We start from the raw sequence: 27,798 nt of genomic DNA on the forward strand, positions 1-27,798 counted from the left end.
AATTTTTTTTTTGTGCAACTATAAAATATCAAATATAAATTTGTAAAAAAGAGAAGATTCTAATTAACTTTTTTTTTAATTATTAATATTTTACTTTTTACTTCTTCTATTCCCTAACTTCAATATCTTTGAAGGTAGATAGATAGATCTGAATCGAAGAATCCCATCAACAACATCATCATCTGTTTGAAGTCCTCTGCCGGTTCGTCTTCAATACAAAGCGCAAAGGTTGAAGCTTTAAACCCTCTTTTAGTTTGATTTTTCTTTCCATTGTGGAATATCATTGATGTGAATTGTAAATCTTCTCCGTGGTCTCTGTTTTCTCCATATTGGTTTACTCTGTTTCTTACAAGCGCTCAAAGTGTTGGTCTTTGAGCTTCCAATCTCTTATAGATAGCTTGAGTCTGATGAAACTGTTGTAGTTAGCCACTGGTGTGTTGCCCGAGCTCGAGTCTTCGATGCTTTCAATTCAGAATAGGGGAAAAAGCTTGGACCTTAAGCTTCTATAACCATTAGTTGTGAAAACAGGATCTTCTCCATATGGTTGTTTACTCTGTTTTCTCCATATTGGTTTACTCTGTTTCCTCCATATGGTTGTTTTCTCTGTTTCTTACAGGCGCTCAAAGTGTCATTCTTTTGAGCTCTCACTCGATTGTAGATAGCTTGAGTCCGATGAATCTGTTGTAATTTTGAGCCCACTTCATGTTTGAGTCACTTATAAAGAGGAGACTGGTTCTGTCTTTATGGAAGCCTACAAGTTTACTCTTTTCTGCATATAGACCTCTGGTTCTTATAAGCGCTCAAAGTGTCATACTTTTGAGCTTCCAATCTCTTGTGTATAGCTTGAATTTTGATGAAACTGTTGTTCTAATTAATTAAGAACCTATCATGCTTTTAATTAAGAACCTTTAGCTTATGGTTTTGTGGAAATTTCTCTGTTCTTTGTTCTTTCCTCTTATTTTGAGCTCACTTCATGTTTCAGGCAGAGGAGACTCGGTTCTGTCTGTATGGAAGCCAACACTGGATTGAGAGATGCAATCAGCTGGCTTCCTGACGAGGTTCTGGGCAAGATCTTGTCCTTACTTCCCACAAAACAAGCTGCTTCAACATCTGTTCTTGCTAAAAAGTGGAGGCATGTGTTTAGGTTAGTGCACACTCTTGATTTCGATGACTCTGTGTTGCTGCAACCGGAAGAGGGTAAAGAAGAGTGGCCTGTGATCCGAGAGAGCTTCAGAAACTTTGTGGACAGAACACTCGCTTTGCAATCCGGTTTTCCTATCAATAACTTCTCTCTGAAGTTTCACATTCACGAGAGCAGGGAGATGGCTTATGTGTCTGCCTGGATATGTAATGCACTAGAGCGTGGTGTTTTGGAGATGAGCCTAAGTTTAAAGAGTAAGCATCATGAACTCTTTCTGCCCTCCCAGCTCTTAACGAGCAAGACGCTGGTTAAGCTGACACTGGGAACACAAATTTATCTCGAGAAGTTCCCTCCAAATCCGTCTCTTCCAGCTCTCAAGAGTCTCTTCATAGACTATTTTTTTTGAAGGTGACGATCTGTGTGGTGTGCTTCTACGTGGTTGTCCAGTGCTGGAGGAGTTATATGTACGTCACGAAAATTGTGAAGGAACCCCATACTGTATATGTAGTCCGAACATCAAGAAGCTCAGTTTACCATGACTTTGAGGTTTTAAGGGGTGGTATGTCATTTAATACACCAAGCCTTGTGTTTCTCAGCTACCGCGATCATGCGTTAGAGGAGTACACAGATGTGAACTTGGCTTCTCTAGTGGAAGCTAGGCTAGATATTCATTATTCTAAATGGATCGGGGATCCGGATCTATCGGGTCTCGTTACAGGGATTAGCAACGTCGAGATCCTGCATCTTTCTCCCGCTTCTGCTGATGTAAGTCTTGTTTGTGTTTTTTTTTTTCTCTTTTACTTGGGAAAAAGCTTCCTATTCATCTTCACTCGTTGAATCCGTTTATTACTTTGGTTATGTGATTACTAGATTAGGATACTTTGATTATAGCTTTAAAAAAATAGATATATACATCAAACCAAATCTGATTCAGTTGCAAAAACAAATATAGTTGGCTAAACATGAGGATATGTGAAATGGTGGCTGCCCGACTCAGGTCAATAAGGTGGCACTTAAGACCGTCGTATGTTGGCTCGAATCAGTAAAATTTGATTCAATCTGTTATTATTCAGATATCTGTAACTTTACGAATGGAAGCAAATACTAAAAATTAAATATCCGTCAAATAAAAAGCAAATCACAAATATTCATTTTAAAAAACTAATATCTGTTCTGATCCGTAATGTATATATAAATATATATGTATAGTTTTTTAGTTATTTTATCCATTAAATTAATTATTTGGTCATTAAAATTTTAAAAGTATTTAGTTTTAAAATAAATTTTAGTGAACTATTATTATTTTATTTTTAAAATTTTCCTTTTCTTTTAATTTATTTGATAAATGATTTTTTTACCGGATAAGCGGATCGAATCGGATATCCAGTAAAATATACAGATTTTACCGGATATCCGTAACACCAAAAATCCAAAACATCACGGATCGAATCGAATCGAAAAATCAATTATTTTTACGGAGCAGATCAGATCACTAATATCCTTAAAATTTCGGATATCCGCTTCGTGCCGATCTTTAGTATGAAGTGCCGTAGAGAAGAACACCAATCTGGGTCCTGATCAATTTAATTATAAACATAGAAAAAAATTGATTATTGGTGGATATGTATACTATAGTTAAAGTAAATCTCCTAAACTTTTTTGTCAAAAATGTAATCTCCTCAACATATAGTTGATTTTTAATTAGAAACATATATTGATATTTTTAGTTAAAACTTATAAACAAATGTCTCAAAGTAACCAAAAATCTGTAAAACAAAAAACTCTAGGAGAGGTAAAAAGAAGTTTCACATATGACTTATCCCAAGAAATGGTTCTGATTACACTAGCTAGTATTGAGTTTATACGAACCTCTATTATTCAAACGCGTAATAAAACTCGTTATTTTAATATAAAAAAACTTCCATGTCAGATATTAGAGATTCTTGCTTACGTAATGTCCATGCTAAAAGTAAAGTAGAGAGTAGAAAAAGAAGTCTAGGGGAGAAGAACCTAGTGATTGTGGAGGAAGACTACGGCCACACGCACACGGATTGATTTTTCTTTTGTTTACTAAATCCACAAAACCAAAACCCAGAAAATTCAAACCTTCCAAAAGCAGCAACTTGACTCTCCCCTCATTTGTCAGCTCCCTTTATAAATAAAAAAGGTCTCCTTTTTTTATTCTTTACAGCATTTCACAAAATCCCTCAATTCACTGAACCCTCCCTCCCCATATTCTCTGACCCTCTCTAAAGTCTTTATTAATAGCCCCAAAGATTTACTCCTTAAAGTATCATAAGCTACTAGTAGTTTTGTACAGACTCAAAGATCAGACCAAACCCACTTCTTGTTTTGTTTTAGGACAAAGAAGTCTTGGTCTTCTTCATCTTATTCATAAAAGTACTTCCTTTCCAAGATCAGACCAAACCCACTTCTGGGTCGTCGTGGTTTGCTTTAAAGCTGCATTCGTCAACTACAAACTTCAAAAAGCTCGTTGCTCTAGCTTGCATTCAATTCATGGACGTCGGAGAAAGAAAAAACGTCAGCTTTAACCGTCCTCCGGCAACAGTGTCGGAGAACAGCAAGCATGAGTTACGTCGGAGCTCCTCGTCGCAGAAAAGGTTGATGATTCCGGCGAGCTACTTCAGTTTAGAGTCTCTGGTTGTACTGGTGGGTTTAACGGCGTCACTGTTGATCCTTCCGTTAGTTCTGCCGCCGTTACCTCCGCCTCCCTTTATGCTGCTTTTGATTCCGATTGGGATTATGGTTTTACTAGTAGTTTTTGCCTTCATGCCTTCTTCTTCTAAGGCCAAAGATGTAACTCGCACTTTCATTTAAATCATTATTGTATTTTTCTTTCATTACATTTAACACACAACAAGACACCAAGATTACTGATAAGTCATAATAAAAGAGATTAAGGGGACTAATCAAGATTACTGTCAAGTCATAACAGAAGCAAGACTAATCAGCTCTTTTGGCAGAGTTGATCCCTGAAAAGATCTTTTTTGATATTGTAATCTCAGATGTAATCTCAATCAGTTGTCTTCGGTTCAATGTTCAAACCATGATTTCTGATTGCTGGTTAGGCCAATGGTTGCGTCCCGTGTTGACACCTCTGCATGACACCAGGCTCCGTTAAGGCAGTCTCATTGAGCTTAACTATAACCTTACTGGAGCGTTGGTGTATTGACCATTGAGCAAGTAGTACTTACCATACTGAAAGAACGTCAAAAAGCAACAGAAACTAGTAAATTTTTGACTTGTATTGAAGATGTTTAGAAATTTACTCATATAGAGACCTGAGAGAATGCCATAACATCAAACTAACACGATCTCATCATGATACAAACGTTTAAGTTAGAATCATGATACAAACCTTTTTATGTTTTTTTTTAAGTTAAAAAAAAAAAACATAGAAACAAAAAGTATAATTTCAAAATTGAACAAAGAAGCTAGATACTTCTCACACATAAACAAAGTATCTCACGCCAGTATAAAAAAAAGCTCTCTACGTAAAGAACGTTCGAGTCCCTTTTTAAACGAAATTAAATCCACGTAAGAAGAGACTTCGAAGTCCTTGGCGTCCCAGAAGACGCCTGTCGTAGCAACTGCGTGCGCGAGGTTCCAAAAAACAGACATTAACACATAAACATGTAAGATACGATAAAAAGACAATAAGATATAATTTTAAACTCATTTTGAAGATGGTTAGAAATGTACTCATTTGAGACTGAGAATGCCATAACATCAAACTAATACGATCTCATGATACAAACGCAAGTTAGAAATTACATCAAGTTATCATAATATATATATAGGAAGAACAAAAATATACAAAAAAAAAAAACATGCATCATATCAAACCCCATTCCTTAAATCTTACTCTTTTATTTCTTCTCTCCATTCTTATTTTTCAACTATTCGTAGAAAACGTGTCCATAGCAGATCCATCTTGCATGAGAGGCTTGTGTCAACTCGTCTCCTTGCTTCTTTCATTGTTTAACAGAAAATAGCAGTGAGGTGATGCTCCAAAACCGCCATAAGCTGAGGAGTCTCGCTTACTTCCACAACAGGAACATCACATCCTTGAAGCTGTCTCACAGCTTCAACAAGCTGTCCTCTCAGCCTCTGAGACAGCAACCTCCCACCCGAATTCACACACTCTCTGTACAGCGGCATGTATGCAATCGCTACTCTTAGCGGCGTAGGAAGGTCTCTCAAAGATATATCACACTCTCCCTTCTTCAGCACCCTCATAAAGTTAATGAAGTCCTCATAGCTTTCTCTCATCCCTTTCTGAAAAGCTGCCTCCGACCAATGCTCACGGAGAAACGATTTAAGATCAGAAGGAACGGATTCATCCTCCTCCGAAGACCTCGCTATGCTGTCTGCAACCGAGTATGTGGCCACAGAATCTCCCAAGAAGTCTGATCTGAGGAGAAACTCCACTCCTTGGAGAGACCCTCCGCTTCTTTCTCCAGCTGCTTTGAGGATTTCGATGCTTAGAGCTGTTAAGACAGGCGAAGGAATAAAAGGGAGGAGATAAGCAGCCACCTCCACTCGGCTACTCGAAGTGGCGGCTGTCAGAGCAAGACAAAGCTCCATGTCACGACAACCTCTTTTCACAAACCATTGAACAACTTGCATACAGCCTCTCTCCGCTGCTCTCATCAACGGACCTAAGAAGGCAATGGCGTTACCTTCTTCCACTAAACACTTCATTGTCTCGAGTTTACAGTAATGCGAGGCGAAACCGAGAGCTAAGTCTACATCCACATCTAAGCTGTTCCTTTGAGCAATCTGAATCATACAAAAACACAAGATATTTACTTTTAGCTTTTTTCAAGTATTTTAGATAATTCTGAGTATAATTGAGTATTTTAGATATTTTTGGATATTAGATCTAAAAAGGTAAATTTTAAATATATAATTGTGATTCGATTATTTTAGGTACCCGTGATTTTTCGGGGATTCGGTTCTTTTGGATCTGTTCGGATATTTTACCAATTTACAACACTTTTTTAGGTTTGGATTCGGTTTGGTTCGGTTTTTCGGGGTTTTATGTCCAGTCCTATCTAAAAGCAAGAAAATGAGTGGGAAGCTTACATGCAACAAGACGCGGACAAGTTCTGTACTACCAAACCGTGAAGCTTCGAGAAAACACTGATTCACGTTATCTGCACCACCTTCAACGAGCATACCGAGGAGTCCCTGTACGACGGTAGCTGACATTCCAGACGCCCAACCAGGATCAAACGAGCTGGAGAACAAAGTGAGAGGGAAACAAGCTGCGTCGAAGGCCTCGGTGAAGTCCCTTCCCGAGAGATGGTTCCCTGCTAGATCTAGAAACATCTTGAAAGCAGAGAGCTGTAGTTCGATCTCGGTGGCTGAGCTGTGGTTAACTCTGTCCCTTGCTCCTTGGCATCGGGAGTGGAAACCTATGCACTTGAGAGCCCATTCGGTGAACTTTTGAACTTTTGCACCAGCTTCTGCTTTCAGAATCTCGTCCCCGTTACATTCTTGGAGACGCTCCTGCAACCTAAAAACAAAACATAAGACTCGGGTTTAGATCATAGTAACTGTACCGAAAACCAGACTTTTTTTAATTATGGCGGTTAGTTCCGGTTAGTTCGGGTTATTCAGTTTGGATAGTTCAGTTTTCAATTAGTTCGGTTCAACATAAATCTTATCGAATTAACCCAAAATTAAGTTTGGTTTGGTATCCAGTTAATTTGGTTTTTATGAAAATCCTACCAAAGTTTTTTTTTTATCTCGGTTAGAATTTGGTTTAATTTGATTATTTCGGTTAGTTCGGTTCGGTTCAGAATCATAATAACTGGAAAGAGAAGAAACGAAAAATGTACCTTTGAGCCATGACGGCAACACTATCAGCAAGGCTCATTGTACGGCTCTGGCAAGCAGAGACACACGAAGCTAGAAACGAAGTCCTAAGAGCAGCTCTCGTGAAGTCATGAGCTCCACGACATACCATCTTCTTAATCAATCCGGTGATCCCCTGAAACTCGTGCTTAGTAGTCAAGAACCAAACAGAATCTAGACCGACGCACAGCAAATCGTTCAAAGTCTGAGGATCAGCCGACTGAATCAACCTCTCGGCGTGTTCCCAGTCCATCGAGGTAACAGCGCCTTGGAAGACTCGTCCCAGCTCGATTCTTTCCTGTCTGTTGAGCTTTTTCATCTGACCGTTGTTCTCCTTGTCGATGAGATCCTCATCACTGGCTTTGAAGTTAAGTTTCTTTGCACTGCAGCCGCAGCATTCGCCTGGATTAGTCCCAGCTGGATCCTTTCTTATTAGAGGCGCCTCTTTTGAGAATACCACATTACTCCCGCCCTCACCTCCTCCGTTCTTGTGAGAGTAAGCAGTGGTCTCAGTTTCCATCTCGTAAGGCTCATCATCACTTAACTTGATATCATCAAACACTGCTTCTTTCTCCATTCTTTCTCAAGAACAAAACAAAACTTGTCTTCCGAAAAAGCTACACGGACAAGAGACAACTAAGCAAGATCTTCCCTGCGTATAAAACCCCTCATCTCTTCTTCAAAACCAGACAACAACCACAGAGAGCAAAACAAGAACCCTAAAAAAAAATGGTCTCAGCTTTTATATGCTCTTCCAGATTTATCCAAAGATCAAGACACCAAAATCCATTGAATTGCAGACCAAAAAGTTCATAGGACCGAGATCACAAGAGCGAAAAGGATCTCCACATAGTCCAAAATCAGAAGCTTCAAAATCTTACAGAACCAAAACCTTCACTGGGTCTTCTTTGAGACCATGGCATAAGAAATCAACAACAAGCCCTAGAAACGAAACAAACATCATCAGCAAGATATTCGATTCCAATCAGCGCCAACAAAAACAATAACACAGAGAGAGAAGAGTAACACTAAAGCGAACAACCGATCAGACAAAACCGAATCCAGTTTCGGAAGAACAAAGTAATTGAACATGAAGAGAGAGAAACCTGGACAAGATTTGTTCCATTAGAGAGATAGAGAGATAGAGAGAGAAAGAGAGGCTGAGAAGAACCCTCTCTCTTGTGTGCATCGGGTTCTTGTTTTTTTATGACATGAATTCTATTTTTTTATTGTTTTTTATTTTTATAAATATAAATATTCTCTCTTTTTTTTGGTAACATTTGTCGAATCTTTTAATTTTATTAATTCTAATGATAGATTCTCTCTTCCTTTCTTTGGTCACTGTTAGTTTTCTTTGAAATCTTAGAATCTACTCAATCTAACGTCTTCAAATCATACGAAGACAAAACCTATTTGAACTTTTCTTCTTCTTTTTTTTTCTTTCTATTTTCTTAGAAAAAAGAGAGGATAAATTAACTTGTTTATTCGTTTTAGAAAAATATATGGAAACATACATTTTAATTTTTTTTTTTTTTTGATAAATCTGGTATCTGGACAGCCACATTCTTAATTATCTCCCTGAAAGGAGATCCAGTGTTTTAGTCAGAAAAAAAAAAAAAAAAAAAAAAAAGAGAGATCCAGTGCCCCAACAGAAGGGATGTTAATACATTTTAATTAATTAATATTATGTTTATAAGAAATTTGAGATTCAAATGCATTGCTACATTGTACGGAGTTGAAGTTGATTATAATAATTCAAACATATATCACATAAAAGCTGGAACCGTATTTAGAGGTGTGAAACATGTAAACTTTGTACTTGTTGATTACTAAACGCGTCCTAATCACTGATGGTAAAACCTATAACAAAAGTGTATGAGAAATGTTCAATGGATGGTGATGTAATACTAGATGCTAACATCGTTTATTATAATCATCCAAGACCCACAATCATGTGAATTATTAAAGTCTTGCAATCATATATAATGCGTGTAAGGTTACAAAAATACGGTATATACCTTTATATAAAACTATTAAGTATCAACATCAATCAAAAAATGATTTCCCTTCGAAAATACTTTTTTTTCCCTTTGAGAATATTACAAAATGTTATCATCAAGTTGATTCTAAATAATGCTATCATTATTCTTCTGTTATTATTATTGTAATACACGAAAACGACTTGTAAGTGGGTTGCTTACGGAAAACACAGACATACGAATATGACGCAGATGTAACTGCAAATATTTTTCTTTTTGATATCACTACAAAAAAAACACGGGCTTAGCGACGAAAGCTAGCGACGAAATAATTTCCTCGTAAAATTACGAGGCCTTTACGAGGAAGTTACATGAAAAGACAATAAACACGTTATTTCGTTGTTAATTAACGACGAAAGAGTTTCGTCGTAAACCAAACGTAAAGGAACGTCGTTTTTACGAGGAAACAGCATTTCGTCGTAATGAACACGTAATAATTAACGTGTAATTAACGAGGAAAATATTTACGTGGTTTTTGCGAGTGTCACCTAATTTTAGGTGACACACGTTTTTTATCTTGTCTAACTACCCATATTTCGTCGTTAATTCGTAGTAAAATCTCACCTACCAATTTCGAATTTTCCTATAAATATGTCATTTGAGGAACATTTGAAACACACCACATGCAAAAGAAAAAAAAATCTAAAAACGTGAAAAAAAAAATGTCTGGTGATGGAAATTATTTAGAGTTGCGGAGATGGATGTACACGCATAGAGATGCTAACGGGAGAGTGACGAAAGAGTATCTGGAAGGACTAGAGACATTTATGCATCAAACAGATTCTACACCGCTCGCCCAAGAAAGCAGTAAGATGTTTTGTCCTTGTCGAAAATGCAACAATTCAAAACTGGCAACTCGTGAAAATGTTTGGAAGCATTTAATAAATAAAGGTTTCATGCCAAATTACTATATCTGGTTTCAACATGGAGAAGATTATAATTATGAGAATGAAGCTAGTAGTAGTAATAGCAATTTTCAGAATGAACCGGTTGATCATTTGCATAATCAACATAGATACCATCAGGAGGAGCAGATGGTAGATAATTATGATAGGGTTCATGATATGGTAGCTGATGTATTTGTTGCTCATGATGATGATGAAGTTGAAGAACCTAACATAGATGCAAAAAAGTTTTATGAAATGTTAGATGCTGCGAATCAGCCACTTTACAGTGGTTGTAGAGAAGGTCTCTCTAAATTGTCGTTGGCTGCTAGAATGATGAGTATTAAAACTGATCATAATCTATCTGAAAGTTGCATGAATGCATGGACATACTTGTTTAAAGAGTATTTGCCGGAAGACAATGTCTCTGCTGATTCTTATTATGAGATTCAGAAACTAGTTTATAGTCTGGGGTTGCCTTCTGAGATGATAGACGTTTGCATCGACAACTGCATGCTCTACTGGGGAGATGATGAGAAGTTAGAAGAGTGTCGATTCTGCAAGAAGCCACGATTCAAACCGCAAGGACGAGGACGTAATAGGGTACCGTACCAAAGGATGTGGTACCTACCAATTACCGACAGATTGAAAAGATTGTACCAATCTGAGGAGACTGCTGGAAAAATGAGATGGCATGCCGAGCATACTCAGACGGATGGTGAGATGACTCATCCATCAGATGCAAGAGCTTGGAAACATTTTAACAAAATATATCCACAATTCGCTAGCAATAGCCGAAATGTGTATATGGGATTATGCACGGACGGATTTAGTCCCATCGGTATGTCAGGGAGACAATATTCATTGTGGCCAGTCTTTATGACGCCATACAACCTGCCTCCAGATATGTGCATGCAACGGGAGTTTCTGTTCTTGACCATATTAATACCTGGTCCGAACCATCCAAAAAGGTCTCTGGATGTCTTTCTACAGCCACTGATAAAAGAGTTGAAAGATTTGTGGTCAACAGGGGTGAGGACGTACGACTGCTCAACGAAGACAAATTTTACGATGCGAGCGATGCTTTTGTGGACCATAAGTGACTTTCCTGCTTATGGGATGTTGTCTGGGTGGACTACACATGGGAGATTATCTTGTCCATATTGTAATGGAACGACAGATGCATTTCAGCTGAAGAACGGTAGGAAGACAAGTTGGTTAGCTTCGCAAGCAGACCAAGTTCGAGCCTTTCATATTAGCTTTGCAAGCAGACCAAGTTAGCTTCCTACCATACCCGAGGTTGCGAGAATCTGGAATAAGTTGGTTAGCTGTTATCAAAGTTACACCCCGTGGACGAATAATCGGTGGAGAAGAACCACCTTTGCAAGAAGAACACATCAATGAAGTCGAAGAACCTGAACAACAAATGGAAGACATCCTACTCATTGATCCGCATAATCATGAGTATGAAGATCTTCCCAACGATACCACTGACGATGCTGTTGAGGACGAGGTTAATGAAAGTGATGATGTTTCTAGTGTTGAAGAGAATGATGATTTATCTGAATGATGATGTAATTTTTTAAAAATATTATTTATTTTCAGACTTGATTAATGCATTTGGGGTTTAGGGTATGGGGTTTGGTGTTTGAGATTGAGTTATAAGTTAAAGGATGTTTGAGGTTTGGTGTTTGTGGTTTACATTTTTAAGGATTTTAAGGTTATCGACGTTAATTCCTCGTAAAGAAAAACACGGGCCTTGCAAAATCCACGTAAGCTGATTTCGTCGTAAAGCACACGTTAAAAATAAACACGGGTCTTGCAAATTCCACGTAAGCGTGCGTGGTGTTTACGACGAAATCAGCTTACGTGGAAATAACAAGCCTTTTAGCTGTTTCGTCGTAAAGACCTCGTTAATTTACGTTGATTTAACGAGTTTCGTGTTTAAATCCCTACAACTCTAAACCCCAAACCTCAATCTATATATGTTTTCACTTAGCAGAAACAATAAACCTGTATAATTAATATTGTATGATTAAAAAAATTAAGAATTTAAAACATCAAACCCAAAATTAACCAAAACTTCCTTAACTTATAAGTGAATCATATATAAGGTTTACATTGCTAAACTCAATTCACTCAAGAAGACTTAATAAACATGCATATTTAAAATTTCTTGATTAAATTAACTTAACACATAAAGATGTTACTAGTAATGGGATAGGGGTTTAGGGATTTAGGGATTTAGGGTAAAGGGTTAGGGGTTTAGGGATTTACAAAATAACTTCGTTAAAAACTCGTAATTAACGTGTCCTTTACGACGAAAAAAGAAACTATCCTTGCTAATTCCACGTAAGCTTGCGAGTTCTTTACGACGAAACTTGCTTACGTGGAATTAGCAAGGATTGTTTCTTTTTCGTCGTAATAACCACGCTTGTTTACGAGGAATTAACATGTTTTTATGAAATCCCTATACCCTAAACCCCAAACCTCAATCTATATATATACGGTTTCGATTCACTTAAAAAATAAATTAAACCTATATAATTAAAATTTTATGATTAAAAAAATAATAAAAATTAGGAATTTGGGGTTTAGGGTTTAGGGAATGTAAAAAACAAATGCTAAATCCACGGTTTCGTCGTAATATCCACGTGAACAAAAAACACGGGCCTTGCAATTTCGTCGTAAAGTTAAAAAGACGGGCCTTGCAAAATCGTCGTAAATTATGACATGGGCCTTGCTGTTTCGTCGTAAATTTACGAGGACTTTACGTCCCTATGTAATCTTATATATACCCGCGAGAACCAGCCACTTCATTTCGTCCCAATTTCCTCTCCTACACCTCCCAAGGTTCTCTCTAATCTCTCTCTAGAATTAGGTGGTTTAGTTTAGTGAATTTAGATAGGTTTATAGTTGATTAGGTGGTTAGTGTAGAGAATTTTGATTAGTTTGATTTCTTCTACTTGTTTTTTCTAACAATCTGAATTTTTTTCAGATGGTTAGAAAGAATAAGCAGAAGAAAACCCCCCACTACAGTCAGATGTTCTGTGGTGATCCTGCTGCTGGATCATCATCTTCAGCTCCCGGTTCCTCCATCCCGGAGATTGTCCCGGAGTCTCAGTCACAGCCACCACCGGTTCCTCCATCTGGTGCACCACCCCCACCTGCTGCACCTCAGGCGGTTCCAGATCCGGTTGCACCCGGATACATTCATCCGGAGTTGCGGGTGCCGCCGACCGCTCCTTTTGCTCGGTACACGGTTGAGGATCTTCTCGCTCAACCAGGCCGAGCCGGTTTACCGGTTTTAGACCCCGACCGACCAGAGGGGACTCTGTGGTACGTAATTTTTTTTATTTAAATATTTTTAAAATTATTAATATTTTTTTAAATACTTTAACTTTGTTTTTTTCAGGTTTGGGGTCGACAATTCTGTCGCTACGAGCGTATCCGATATCATCAAAGGATACTTCTCAGAGGCTCACCCAAACTGGAAAAAGACACCGCACCACGTTAGAAACACGTGGTTCAAGATGTTTGCTGTAAGTTTTTTAAAATAATTATTTTATGTTTAATTTTTATAATTAACTTTTATTTCATTAATATTTTTTAACTAATTATTAATTTTTTTGGGTTTAAAAATGCAGCAAAGATACCATTGGTCCATCGGGGTTCATGAGGACGTGAAACGGGAGTTCACCGCAAAGGCGAAGAAGCGGTTGTTGGACACCGTAGGCAACTGGAAGGAGGACTGGATCTACAAGGGTTACAAGGACGGACAACCCGCTGAGCTGACCAAGGATGTCTACGATGGTCTCATCCATTACTGGGAGCTGCCATCATCCATTGCGATCTCCAACGCCTGCTCCGCCTCTCGTAACACCAAAGACGAGCACGACAATGGCCCGATGCTTCACTGTACGGGTCAAAAACCCCATGCCCGTGTCCGCTTGGAAATGGTAATTAATTTCTAACTTTTTTTCATATTAAATATTTTAATAATTAATATGTACTTATATATGTATATTGATTCTAACATTTTAAATTTTAAATATTTTCAGGCCAAAGAGACGGGACAACTCCCGTCTCTTAAAGAGCTTTACGAGAGGACCCACAAGACTAAGGCGGGAGTATTTGTGGATTCGAGGTCCGAGCAAATCTACAACGATGTCGTTGCTTGGATTGAAGACCGCCAAACCCAGCTGATCCAGCAATCTCCCGATGGAATACCGGTCGTATTATCCACTCAAGAAGTGGATCAGATTTACGAGGAGGTAAAAATTTTACCTTTTAATCTACTTTTAATCTATTTTTTTAAATTATTAACATTAAACTTTATTTTTTCTTTGTAGGTCGTCCCTAAGAAAAAGGGACGTACGTTGGGAATCGGTTCCGTCAACGATGTCCCAAGAGCGACATCGTCTTATGGTCAGAGACGAGCCGACGAAGTCACTGAGCTGCGTTCGGAGTTACACTCGACGCGGACTCAGTTGGCGTCGACGCAGACGGAGTTGGAGTCTACGCGCCAATCATTCCAAGCTCGTATGGGTGGAGTGGAGGGATTTCTGGAAGTTATATTTTCTGGAAATCCCCAATGGGAGTTGTTGGCGGATATGCGACGACGGAACCCGGTTTCCGAGCCTTCTCGTACTCAGCAGCAAGAGGAGGAACTACAGAGGAGGAGTGAAGATCTCTACCGGGAAACGATCCACCGCCCCGGCCCGACTTAGTTTTTTTTTTCTGTGTAATATTAAAATTCTAAACTTTTATTTATATAATATTTTCGGTTTTAATTTATTCCAAATTTTTAATATTTTCGCATTAGTAATTATTTATATTTCTAATATTTTTGAAATAATTATTTTCTATAATATTAAAATTTAAATTTAAAAAATAAATTAGTTATAAAAATCGAAGCAAATTCCTCGTTAACTCACGAGGAATTGACGAGTAAGTGGACGTGTAAAGAACGACGAAATCTTACGACGAATCTACGTGTCAAATTCTAAGTTCCCTTTACGACGAAAGTTTACGTCTACTTTACGTGTATTATTTACGTTTACTTTACGAGTATTATTTACGTTTTTCTTACGAGGATAGTTTACGTGTACTTTACGAGGAAATATTACGTGTCTTTTACGTGGAAATATAGCGTCCACTTTACGTGGAAATCTACGTGTTCTTTACGACGAAATATTAACCTTCCTTTTACGACGAAATGGCGATTAAATATCCGTTACGACCAAACTTTAACGACGATATGCGTTTCCTCGCTAAATCGTCGTAAAGACGTATTTACGACGATTTAGCGAGGAAAATAATCGTCGTTAAAATCGTGTTTTCTTGTAGTGTATACGATGTCCCACGCAGATGTAAATGCGGACGTGAGGCATCGTATTAGCTTCATTGCTCCTTCTTAGTGGTTGCTCTGGATCTAGATCATAGTTTTTTAGGGGTTTTTACCTTTTTTGCGGTTCCTAAGAACAGAACAGCTTTAATTAGCAAATTCTGGTTCAATTACTTTGTAACCAAACCATCGTTCTTCGTTTACATCTTTAGCAAAAAAAAAAAAGTAAATGCACACACATAATTTTATTATTACGTTTTTTACTAAGGCTCTTATAGATAACTTTTAGAAACTATAATATTAATTTGTGACCCTTTTTAATTACCATTATATAGTTTTTTATACGACAAAGTACCCTTTATTAGAAAGACAAAGAACAAGTATGATCCTCATGGAGGATTTGTACAATTGATACAGGCACATAGTATATGTTATTGAAATCAGTAGACATCATGAAGTTGTGTTGCCAAAGTATCCGCTCCACGTTATATAGTTTTTGTTTATGAAAAATTAAGTGCATAGGAAAAAGGGAAATGATAACAACTAACTAATTTCTAATATGCGTTTTTAAATTGTTAATCAAATAGCAACATGTGGCCTGGTAAAAAGCCCACATGATTAAGAACAGTTTTGAATTCACACCAAAGGCCATATCGAACCATGTGATATATTTATTTTACATGGACTAAGCTCGATAGAAGCCCGAGTAAAAGATGGCTGGTGAGATTGTATTAACCTTTTAACAAAACTTGCATGTTTTTTCTTAATAACATTTGTACTTCTAATGGTGATTAACGGGCCGATCATATACAAGGGTTGAATCCGACGCATCAGATTACATCTAGATTTGGTAATTTTGGTTCGGGTAATTTGATATTGTTAGTGATTTAACGTAAAACATTTACAACAAACACATCTTATTAGAATTTGTGGCTTCTAAAAAAAAACAGTATTATTTGCCATTTGGTAACTTATAAATCTAATACAACCTATCATTTAATTTTCATTGTTCTTTGTATAGGTATAATCTTAGGACAATATAATAGAAAGTTGGCAGTGCACGTGCACCCCCAAAAAGGTTTGTTATAATTAAGTTAAAAAAAAATTGTTTCTTATAGATTTAAATATACCTCCTCGTCACTCATCTTCCTCGACGATTTACGTGTGTAATGGAAAGTGGCAGTGCACACCTTTTAGTGGTAGAGGTTTTTTTTTTTTTGTCGGCAAACTTTTTATTATACATTAAAAAAATATTATACAACGTTTTTCCATCTTACAATATAACTTGAGTTTGTAATCCTACCTTCTTTACCTAAGTTATCTGCAACAACATTACAAGATCTTTTGATTTTTTGAAAACAGAAATTGTATTCCTTCCCTTCTGCCAGATAGGCAATGTCTTTCACATGAGTTGGACAATGAGATCTTGTTGTGTTGTTATAAGGAGTTCGATAGGACCTTTTTGAGAGGGTATCGTAGAGGTCGGAAGAGTCTCCGCAAAAAGTAACTGTGTGATATAGTGGTAGAGGATATTTAAACAAGCTAAAAATATGTTTTAACTATGACTTTTATCTAGTTTTATCTGAGATTGTGTAAATTAAACAAAATACTAATTTGCAACCTTAATTCGATTTATTTCACATTTTAAAAGAACTATAGTAACTTTGGACATAAATCATACTTATAGTTATAGGGGTTATAAATAATATAAATAACTTTGTTACTGACGTTTACAACAACAAGGTTTCGTGGTGTAGTTGGTTATCACGTCAGTCTAACACACTGAAGGTCTCCGGTTCGAACCCGGGCGAAGCCATTAATTTTTTTTGTAGGAATAAATTCACAAATATTAAAACTGAAAATCGCCGTTGCCGGGGATCGAACCCGGGTCACCCGCGTGACAGGCGGGAATACTTACCACTATACTACAACGACATTGTTGCTTGGTAACCTTTCTTAAAGTCTAGAGGCTTTTGGAAAAAAGTGAGCTAAAAGAACATTTATACTAGTGCTTATAACTTATTCTATTCGGGTTAAAGAAAAATATCGTCTAATCAGACATGCGAATGTGAAATGATATTATAGTAAGTAAAAATTTAAGAATATTTTAGATACAAATGCAATAGGATGAATATTTTATTTGCAGAGATCCTAACAATTTCTGCTACAAAAGAGTTCCTAACAATTATTGCTCGCTTAAATTGTCACACTGACATTCTCATATTTTGTTTCTGCATGTAACTTGAAAACCCCCAATGAAAATATATGTAATAATGTAATATCAAACACAATAGGAGTTTAGTATTCAGAGTAAAACAAAAGTGCACACAACATAATCTGATAATCATACACTTGATGACAAAGAGTGATAAGCTTTTGCCGTTGATGTTTTGTCACTACAAGAAAGCAGGCGGATACTGACGGACGAATTCGTCAGAATATCGTCGGAATAGACATATTTTGACGAATATCTGACGAAACTGTCCGTCGGTATCATTTCGTCGGAATTTCGAACTTCGTCGGAATTTCGTCAGCCACACCGACGAATTTCTGACGAATACCGAGAAACTTTATTCTGACGAACTTCTGACCACATTCCGATAACAGCTCCGACAACAGTGGTCATCGGAAAATTGGAAATACTGACGAACCAAGTCCCTCGGAAAATACTGACGAACGTTGGTTTGTCAGAAAATACCGACGAACTGGGTTCGTCGGAAAATACCGACGAACCTTGTCCTCGGTAAATACCGACGACCTTGTTCGTCAGTATTTTCCGAGGGACATGGTTCGTCGGTATTTTCCGAGGACCGCAATTCGTCAGTATTTTCTGAGGGACATGGTTCGTCAGTATTTCCAAATTTTTTAAAAATAATTATATTTTGCATTTTTAAATATTTTTTATTATAGAATTAAATTTTGCAATTTTATAAATTTAATTAAAATAAATCTGAAATTGAAAACTAATAATATTATAGAATTTAAATTCATACAAACCGAAATATTAAAAAAAACATTCAGAAAGTTTTAAAATTCAGAAAAAACTAAGAACTCGAAGCAAATAAACGGTTTAGCTTCTCCATTATCTCGGCGTTGGTCTTCTTTTGGGATGCCAACTCAGCAAGGATAGTGGCATTCTCAGCTTGGATAGTGGCATTCTCAGCTTGGATAGTGGCGTTCTGCTCCTCCAATGCCACAATCCGTTCACCTTTGTCATGTAGCTCCTCGAGAATCATGGGATCGGCATACGGAACCTGCGAAGAAGATGCCGGATACGAAGAAGCACGGCGGGCCAATCCAACTAAAAAGCCTCCTTTCCTTTTAGGAACAGCCTACAAAATATTTTAAGTTAGTAAACTACATTATAAAATGAATATATTGATAAAAAAAATTACCTTTTCAACCATCTCATTTATTTGCAATCGGGACAAGTTGGTTGAAGCTCCCACTGAATCGCCGTCATCAGAGAGAGGCTGAGATTGAGATGCTATTTCAGTTTCCACCAAATCAACGACATCTTTGATCAAGAGGTCCTGAATTTGACCCGTCGTCTTGTTAGTGTGAGCCACCTTAATGAGTTGGAGTCGATCAACGGGATTACCGTCATTTGCTTCGATCTAAAAAACCGCCATTATTAGCCAAGGAATATAAAAAATATTTATATAAATAAACATAAAGATAAATAAAAAAAAAACTTACAAGTTCATCTTCCTTAGTAGACATAGAGCAAGCCCCGAGGTTGTGCACATACATACCTTTCCCGCCACGATCGCTCTTCCGGTTCTTAGAGTTCCTAGAAGACGTCTCTGCAGTTTCGTCCTTCTGCCAATGAACTATCAACTGCTCGAACACCCTCCCGTTGATGTTCCGTGGCCTCTTGTTCTTCTGCCAAACTTTCTTCCACGCGTTCACCTGCTTTGTATAAGAGTCCATGGCCTTAGCTTTGAATCTAATACGGACTGTTTCCGTGTGATCGGGGTGCCAGTTGAACTCTTGCTACAAAACACACATAATTTTAATAAGTAGATATATTAAAAAAAATGTAAATAATTTTAAAAAATGAAGAGTTAGTACCGAAAATTGACGAAACCACAACTCTTGGTCGTCTTGAGGGATCTCACTCCACTTCGTATATCCAATTTGGAGCATGGAATACATCATCTGGTTGATGCTCCTGCTAATGCCATTACTCAACTTGGTGAACCTTTAAAAAAATACAAGTTAGCAAGTTAATTAATGGAAAAAAACATAATGCTACAAATAAAAAAAATACTAACCAAGTGCTATGTCCTCGTCGTGGGGTGGGATGGAGAACCGGGAGATGCTCTCGACCCGGTTGTTGAACCAATAGTTCAACTGGCATGACCCCCGGATTCTGTTGAGCAGGAGCGGGAGGTGGAGCGGGAATATATGCGGGAAACGAGTTTTGTTCGTGAGACGATCCCGATGCACGGGAAGAGCTCACCGAACTACGTCGACGGGCTGCGGGGCGGGGTGATTCCTCGGACCTAAAAAAATTAATACATCAAATTCATTAAATTGCTTTTTACATAAAAAATGATTTATATATATATATAAAAATATAAAAAATATAATTTTTTTTATAAATATTGAAAAAGGTTGTTAAATATTTTTAAAAATCGTAAAATGTTTTTAAAAATCAAAAATGTTTTTAAAAATCAAAAAACGTTTTTAAAAATCAAAAAAACGTTTCTAAAAATCATAAAAAAAATTAAAACGTTTTAAATAATACATAGTTTAAACTGTAAACTTGAAAAACGTTTTTAAAAATCAAAAAACGTTTTAAAAATAGTAAAACGTTTTGAATTTTAACAAAAACACCAAATAATTCCAGAAAAAAAATTAAAACAACAATTCAAACAACAATCCTAACTTATATATCCTAAACAATCCATTCAATCCTAAAACATTCAATCAAACAACCTCAAATCGGAGATCTAACATCCAAAACCCTAAAAAATTGAAATAAACAAAGGTTAGGATGATTCTTACATGATTTCGGGTTTGGGGGAAGAGATATGAGCGTGGGTAGAGGAATCGCCGGGGATGGGAGCTCGAAAACTGCCGGAATCGCCTTGAAAGAGAGAGAAACGGCGGAGAGGATAGAGAGAGAGGCGGAAATAACGAAGAAGGAAGAAGAAGGGTAATTATATTTGATGATTCCGACGGACACGGGTTCGTCAGTATTCCGTCGGAATCATTAAATATAAACCAATTGGCGGTGCGCGAAAATTTTCACGCGGTTTGGTTTTCCCGGGTGAACAAAAATTCCGACGGACACGGGTTCGTCAGTATATTCCGACGGAATACTGACGAACTTTACCGAGGGAATTCCGACGACATAGTGTTTAGGGGTTGATTACAAGTTTCTAAATGTAAAATCCTAATCTTTGATAATATATATAGTATTTGCATAAATATTTAACAATAAAAATGTTTTTATAACACAATTTTACACAATAACATTTTTTGAAGTAAGATTAGATGAATATGATTGTATAAGTATATGAGTGTTAAGATGAGATGTTATAAAAACATTGATATGCATAAACACTTATTTTATGAGTTGTTATATTTGAATGGTTGCGATCTAATACTATACTAAGCACTTATTATGTGTTATTTTCGTAGTTTTGGCATCAAAATTTATAGATTTTTATGTTTGAAATTGTTTTGAAACACATGTCCTCGGTATTCCGTCGGTATATTCCGACGAATTACCGACGAACTAGACCAGTTCGTCGGTATGTCGTCGGAATATACCGACGAATTACCGAGGAAGTATACAAACATCAATGAAACCCTATGTCGTCGGAATTCCGTCGGTATATACCGACGGATTACCGACGAACTGGCCTTGTTCGTCGGTAATCCGTCGGTATATGCCGACGGAATTCCGACGGACCGAGAAAAAAAAAAAAAAAAAAAAACCTAATCCGAATCTTCTGAATCTTCATCAAACTCCCCAACCTCAGCTTCTGGCTCCGAATGTACAACAGCATCAAGTCCAAACTCAGTAAAATTCTCAACGAATTCAACATCTGCCAAATCTTCAACTGCCTGGGCGTTGCTGGTAGACTCTGGTTGCAATGGTTCATCATCATCAGAACTTCCATTCAATCGTCCTCTTGGGTTGATTTGCGTTACTGTGACCCATGGATCGTCTCTGTACGTCACCCGAGGGTAACTGATGTAGCACACCTATACATATCAATTTTACAAGTATTAGTAGAATATATAACATTAATTAATGATATTGGTAAAAAATTATGAATATATTGACATACCTGATCAGCTTGTGAACCAAGAATGAAGGGATCATAATATTGAAGTTTCCGCCGCGAATGAACCGATATAACACCAAACGCATCAATCTTCACTCCTCTATCTGGGGTGGTGTCATACCAATCACAATAGAATACTACACAACGCAATCCAACCATTCCAGGAAATTGGATTTCTAATATTTCTTTTATGTTGCCGTAGTAGACATCGTCACCGGAAGAAGATGAAACACCAGCATCATATGTTGTCTTAGAATGACCTTTCTTTGTGAATGCATATCCTCGCGTACAGAATTTTGGATATGATTTGACCACATAGTTTGGTCCCTGCACAAATTCGCGTATCCAATCATCGAACACAAAACCTCTGGCCAAACCATCATTCACCTATAAATTAAAAACATATATGAGTGAAAAGTTAATTTGTTTATATTAAAATTAAACTACTCATTTGTTTATATGACTCACATAACTACGAAGCCACACAGCAAATCCATTATCTCTAAGTTGTTGAAGCTCAAGTTCTGTTGCATGCCTGTGAGTCATACGCAACTCCGCCATATATACACTATATACAAAAATATTATATCAATATGAAATAAATTTATTGAATATTAAAAAAAAACAATGTAAATGAATAAATATTTTTACCTCTCATATTGTAGAACATCTTCACAGTTGGTGAGCAAATATGTTTGCAAATGAGCGTGCTCAGTGTCCGTAAGTCTCCGCTTCGTGAATGTTCCACTAAGTCGTCCTATTTCCTTGAACATGCTTGGGACAGTAACATGATATGTTGCTCTCTCTCCTCTGTCATTGTGCCGAGAAGGTCTTCGATGTTTTGTATGCACTTCTGGTGGAAAATAATTTTCAGCAAAGATTGCAGTTTCTTCATTGATCACCTGTGCCACTATAGATCCTTCCACCCGGCTTAAATTTTTGACCATTTTCTTCAGATGATGCATATAACGCTCAAAAATATACATCCATCTGTACTGCACAAGACCACCAAGTTCCAATTCTCTTGCGAGATGAATAACAAGATGTTCCATAACATCAAAGAATGATGGAGGAAATATCTTCTCGAGGTTGCACATGCTGACTGGTGCGTTTGTCTTCAAATTATTAATACCCTCTTCAGTCACTACTCTGCTGCATAAATCGCGGAAGAAAACACTTATCCCTACATAGATAAAAGACATAATTTTCATAAGTAATAGTTTATATAAGCATAATTGTTAAATATAAAAATAAATTAAATTGTAAAAATATAAGATACCTGCAATTGCTTCATGAACATTACGTGGCAATAATGCTGAAAAAGCAAACGGAAGGAGGCGCTGCATAATTACATGACAATCATGACTCTTCAAGCCAGTAAACTTTCCTTCGCTTCTATCAACGCAATTCCCCAAATTTGATGCATATCCGTCAGGAAATTTCACTTTATATGTAATCCAATCAAAGAACTCTTCTTTTCTAGCACCATCTAGACGATAAATGGGAAAAGGGGCCGTACCATTCTCATCCACATGAAGTTCAGGACGATCACAAATATCGACTAAATCCAACCTTGACTTCAAGTTATCCTTCGTTTTACCTTGGATGTTAAAGACTGTGTTCATCAGATTGTCGAAGAAGTTCTTCTCAATATGCATGACATCTAAATTATGCCGCAATAGATGACTTTCCCAATATGGCAGATCCCAGAAAATACTCTTTTTGTGCCAGTTATGTAGCTCTCCAACCGCACTGACTCGAATGTTTTCATGTCCACCTACATCTGGCGTCCTTTCTGCATCAAAATACCTAAACTGCTTCAACAAATCTTCCCCACTAACTTCCACAGGTGGACCATCAAACACCTGCTTGTTCTTCGTAAATGCATTCCTACTCCTGCGGTATGGATGATCAGGTGGTAGAAATCGCCTGTGACAGTCAAACCAACACGTTTTCCTTCCGTTCTTTAGTTGGAAAGCAGCTGTGTCATCTTGACAATATGGACATGATAGTCTCCCATGTGTTGTCCATCCAGATAACATACCATATGCTGGAAAGTCACTTATTGTCCACATAAGTACTGCCCGCATATGAAAGTTTTCTTTGCACGAAACATCGTATGTCTCAAAACCATGCGCCCATAGTTGTTGCAACTCATATATCAGTGGTTGAAGAAACACATCTAGTGATCTTTTAGGATGCTCTGGCCCGGGGACGAGAATTGAGAGGAACAAAAACTCTCGTCGCATGCACAAGCTCGGCGGTAGGTTGTACGGTGTCACAATAACTGGCCAAAGAGAATACTGTCTTCCATGCTTTCCAAATGGGCTGAAACCATCAGTAGATAATCCAAGATAAACATTTCTTCTCTCTTCTGCAAATTCTTGATATATTGACTGGAAATGTTTCCAAGCCTTCGCATCTGAAGGATGTCTAATCTCACCATTTGTGGAATGCTCTGCATGCCATCTCATTGCTTTTGCTGTGCGCTCACACTGATACAACCTCTTCAATCTTTCCGTCAATGGCAAATACCACATTCTTTTGAACGGGATCGGAACTCTTCCCCTCGTCTCCTGGAAACGAGGTTTCCCACAAAATTTGCATTCATTCCGTGTCTCATCCGCTCTCCAGTAGATCATGCAGTTGTCAATACATACATCTATCACTTCGTACGGTAGTTGAAGACCGGCAACCAGTTTCTGAACTTCGTAGTATGAACCCGGTGCAACATTATCCTCAGGTAGAATGCCTTTGACAAAATCAGTAATCGCATCCATACATTCTTCAGCCAAATTATAGTCTGTCTTAATACCCATTAATCTAGTTGCAGATGATAAGGCTGAATGACCATCTCTACAATTTTGATACAAATGTTGTTTTCCTGCATCCAACATGTCAAAAAATCTCCTAGATTCGGGATTTGGTTCTTCCCCTCTATAATGATCATGTACCATCTGCTCAGTACCTACACCATAATCTATATCCGTTCTAGATTCTTCTAACCTAATATCCGGCTGAAATTCACTAATAGGCTGAGGTTCGCTAGTACTACCATATTCATAACCAGTTTCCCCATGAAGATACCAAACTTTATAATTACGTGAAAACCCTTTCATATACAAATGAGTCCAAACATTAAATTCTTCTATAACTTTATTATTATTGCAACTAGAGCAGGGACATCTTAACATACCATTTTTTGCATCTGGTTGTTGTTGAACAAGCCTCATGAATTCTTTAATCCCTTGAACGTATTCTTCCGTAAGCAATTTGGTGTTGGGATCCAAATGAGGTTTATCCATCCATGAACGATAATAACCTCCTGAAGACATGATTTTTACGGAATTGTTATGATCAAAGAGAATGAAGAGAGAATGAGGAGTGAAGAGTTGAAATGAGGAGGGGTTGAATTTATAGAAAATTAGTTACAGCTTTCCGACGACTTTCTGACGGAATTCCGACGGACATAAAGTAGTGCGTCGGAATTCCGTCGGTATTTACAAATTTCAAACGGCTATAAAACGGTCATATGGATTTGTCGGCAACGGTCACATAGTCCGTCAGAAATTCGTCGGTATTTTCTGACGGAATACCGACGACCGCAACGGTTATATTTGTTGATCGAAATATCGTCGGATAGTCGTCGGTATATACCGACGAACAACAGTTCGTCAGAATTCCGTCGGTATATTCCGACGGAATACCGACGACCGCAACGGATATATTTGTTGATCGGAATATCGTCGGATAGTCGTCGGTATATACCGACGAACCCTGGTTCGTCAGAATTCCGTCGGAATATACCGACGAAATTCCGACGACCTCATATTTTTGGCTTTCGTCGGAAATTGGTCGGAAAATCGTCAAATTTGTCCGACGACATTTTGGTCCGTCGGAACCTCCGTCGGAATTCAGCGTGTTTTCTTGTAGTGTGTATGGAAGCAAAAAAATTTCATGTTCTCACACTGAATGAAAACAAAATTTAATTCAAACCTCACCGCTTTTTGTAGCAATGACAATGTTATGAAGTTGCATCGCGGAAACCAACCTAATTTACTGAAGTACTTTGTATAAAATGAAACAAGCGATAACTTCTAAAACATCTTTTAGATAAAGGAGCAAATAAGTAATTTTTTTTCCATCAGCTGATTTCATTAAAACTCCACCTGAAGAACTATGGTTACAGAGATCACAGCTACCAGCCAGTAGAACAAATATCCACGGCAATACGACAAGGCCGGAGAAACATAACCCAACCTTATAATGGCATTGACGCAAGATTGATAAGGTTGTGCTATATCCTGATCATCTGACTTTTTCTATGTTAGTTGATCTTGGAAATGACTCGCCTAGGTTGCACGGGTACGCCTCTTGGGTGCCGTCTCGAGTACCGGGTTCGGCAGGGGGACGGGTACGTCTCGGATACGCCTAGGAAACGTCCCCGACACATGTAAGGTGAACCCGGGACGGCATGGCTTAAGGGGGACGGGTTTGGTCAGAGATGGGAGACGTCTCAGAGACGTATCCATTGATTTTTGTGTGTTTTTTTTTTTTTTGCTAAACAAAATGATAAAAAATTGTTTATCAAATATTAATAGTCTCTTCCACTTCCACATTGTTCTCTTCCATTCTCCTACTTTTATGTCTTCCTCTTTTGACTCTCAACTATATCTCACGTAAGAATGTTTCTTCTTCTTGTCTCCTTCTGTTTTTTATGTTTTTGTTGTTTTCGTTTGAATTATATTTCATATACAAAATTCAGATTTTTTGTTCTCTATGTGTTTCTGTATACTAGTAGATGTTTAGCTTATTATGTTGCTTTCTAAGTGTTTTTAAAACTGTAAGATCATATGTGAGAGATTTTAATATTGTGATTTATATGTAGTTTTACATAATATATATATATGTATATATATAGCCGTTTCTATGCCCATACCCGTATCTACAAATTTTAAGTTTGACGTTTCCCGTCCCCGCTCCCGTCCCAGTTTCCGGTCCCCGTCCCGGTCCCGGGGCTGCTTACTCGCACATTATTTCATAAACTCAGTTTCTTTAGCAGAAATAAAAATAAAATAACCGAACCCCAAAAGTCTAATGGAGTATCCACTTCTAACCAAAATATTAGTCTAAACTACCAAGTACAAAAACCAGAGGGTCTCACCAAATAAAAAGAGATATACCTTCATTCCTGTACAAACCACTACGATCAAATACATTAAGCAAAGGGAGAGCCTTCCTCATTCACAAAAACTTCAGCCAACCACAATGGATGCACTGTTGCAACATAGGATTGCGACAAGCCATGCCTAAGTACTTGTTTATTATTGAGATTGTTAGGTTTTTCAATAAATAAACAATTTGTCCTTTTACCAACGTTTTCTTTCCTCTTTTTTTTTTTTTTGAGCAAGGTTTTCTTTCCTCTTTTCTCATCCATTTAAAAATTGTGTCTTTTTTTGTGTTTGTCGTAGAAAAGCTCTTTTTAATTTGTCCATAACCCACGCATTTTATATAAAAGTAGAAAGATATAACTGATTAAGTGATTATTAATACTTTAGGGTTATCACCCTTTTCAAACCTTATAAAGGTATGTGCTATATATTTGGAAACCTTTACAGCAGCTTCAACGGTGGTGAACCTGTTTTGAAATTTTAGTGGTAAAAATATAATATTCTAACAATAATTTAGTTTTTAATGTAATTTTTTATTCTTTTGTTTGGTTTTGATCAATGAAGAAAGGACAGCTGTATATCTTCTCTTCTCTAGTTATCTAAAATACCTTGGTTTTAATTAAGTTCATTATTTTTTAATTTTTCAAATAAATCAGACACCATCAAATATCCCTGTTAGATTATTTTCGTCATAAAACAACGAACATTACCTTGACTAGTAAAATACATTCAACACTCCATCGCTTATTTACAAAGTTTAAATTAGGGCTGGGACTTTTTAACCGGAACCGAATACCAAACCGGAACCGACCCAAAATGGACCGGCTCGGACCGGTTTCGGATAAAGCATATTTAACCGATGGGTAATATTTATGAATATCCACGGGTATCGGGTCGGTTCGGGTTTTTACCCGGATCCAATCAGATACCCGTTTAAACCGAATTCATGTTTAAAAAACATTGATTTGCACCTTATGCAGTTCGAACCCGGGTGGGAGAGGTGAAAGTGCAGCCCCTTTTACAACTGC

General features: G+C 37.4%; 2 protein-coding genes, 3 non-coding genes and 1 pseudogene across 5 annotated transcripts; 3 read left to right on the plus strand and 3 right to left on the minus strand.

Annotated features, from left to right (window-relative positions):
• The first annotated feature begins 122 nt into the window (after nt 1-122).
• On the plus strand, nt 123-4,002 carry LOC108856290 (F-box/LRR-repeat protein At1g06630-like; annotated as a pseudogene).
• An 886-nt stretch (nt 4,003-4,888) lies between these two features.
• On the minus strand, nt 4,889-8,279 carry LOC108862795 (ankyrin repeat protein SKIP35). Its single transcript, XM_018637039.2, has 4 exons — nt 8,131-8,279; nt 7,009-7,966; nt 6,251-6,683; nt 4,889-5,944 (listed from the first exon to the last, which is right to left on the minus strand). Exons 2-4 carry the CDS (start codon nt 7,599-7,601, stop codon nt 5,144-5,146), a joined length of 1,827 nt encoding a protein of 608 aa, XP_018492541.1. The 5' UTR covers nt 7,602-7,966; nt 8,131-8,279; the 3' UTR covers nt 4,889-5,143.
• Nucleotides 8,280-17,036: 8,757 nt separating this feature from the next.
• Nucleotides 17,037-17,110, plus strand: TRNAV-AAC (transfer RNA valine (anticodon AAC)). The gene has a single exon. It is a non-coding gene; the product is annotated as a tRNA-Val (tRNA).
• A 47-nt stretch (nt 17,111-17,157) lies between these two features.
• Nucleotides 17,158-17,229, minus strand: TRNAD-GUC (transfer RNA aspartic acid (anticodon GUC)). The gene has a single exon. It is a non-coding gene; the product is annotated as a tRNA-Asp (tRNA).
• Nucleotides 17,230-18,285: 1,056 nt separating this feature from the next.
• LOC130512590 (uncharacterized) lies at nt 18,286-19,308 on the minus strand. The gene is made up of 3 exons (XM_057010733.1): nt 18,994-19,308; nt 18,690-18,911; nt 18,286-18,626 (listed from the first exon to the last, which is right to left on the minus strand). Exons 1-3 carry the CDS (start codon nt 19,225-19,227, stop codon nt 18,339-18,341), a joined length of 744 nt encoding a protein of 247 aa, XP_056866713.1. The 5' UTR covers nt 19,228-19,308; the 3' UTR covers nt 18,286-18,338.
• Nucleotides 19,309-25,853: 6,545 nt separating this feature from the next.
• LOC130495374 (small nucleolar RNA snoR80) lies at nt 25,854-25,957 on the plus strand. Its single transcript, XR_008934645.1, has one exon. It is a non-coding gene; the product is annotated as a small nucleolar RNA snoR80 (small nucleolar RNA).
• The last annotated feature ends 1,841 nt before the right edge of the window (nt 25,958-27,798 follow it).

Source organism: Raphanus sativus, chromosome 5, assembly GCF_000801105.2.
Source record: "Raphanus sativus cultivar WK10039 chromosome 5, ASM80110v3, whole genome shotgun sequence".
NCBI lineage: Eukaryota > Viridiplantae > Streptophyta > Magnoliopsida > Brassicales > Brassicaceae > Raphanus > Raphanus sativus.

Bases quoted from the DNA above. Each gene is read 5' to 3' on its own strand.
- LOC108862795 (XM_018637039.2), bottom strand. From the start codon at position 7,601: ATGGAGAAAGAAGCAGTGTTTGATGATATCAAGTTAAGTGATGATGAG. The intron at 6,684-7,008 runs GTACATTTTTCG...TTTTGTTTTTAG, and splicing joins GTTGCCGTCATGGCTCAAAG to GTTGCAGGAGCGTCTCCAAG. The intron at 5,945-6,250 runs GTAAGCTTCCCA...TGTATGATTCAG, and splicing joins TTGTCCGCGTCTTGTTGCAT to ATTGCTCAAAGGAACAGCTT.
- LOC130512590 (XM_057010733.1), bottom strand. From the start codon at position 19,227: ATGGACTCTTATACAAAGCAGGTGAACGCGTGGAAGAAAGTTTGGCAG. The intron at 18,912-18,993 runs GTAAGTTTTTTT...GCGGTTTTTTAG, and splicing joins CTACTAAGGAAGATGAACTT to ATCGAAGCAAATGACGGTAA. The intron at 18,627-18,689 runs GTAATTTTTTTT...AATATTTTGTAG, and splicing joins TAAATGAGATGGTTGAAAAG to GCTGTTCCTAAAAGGAAAGG.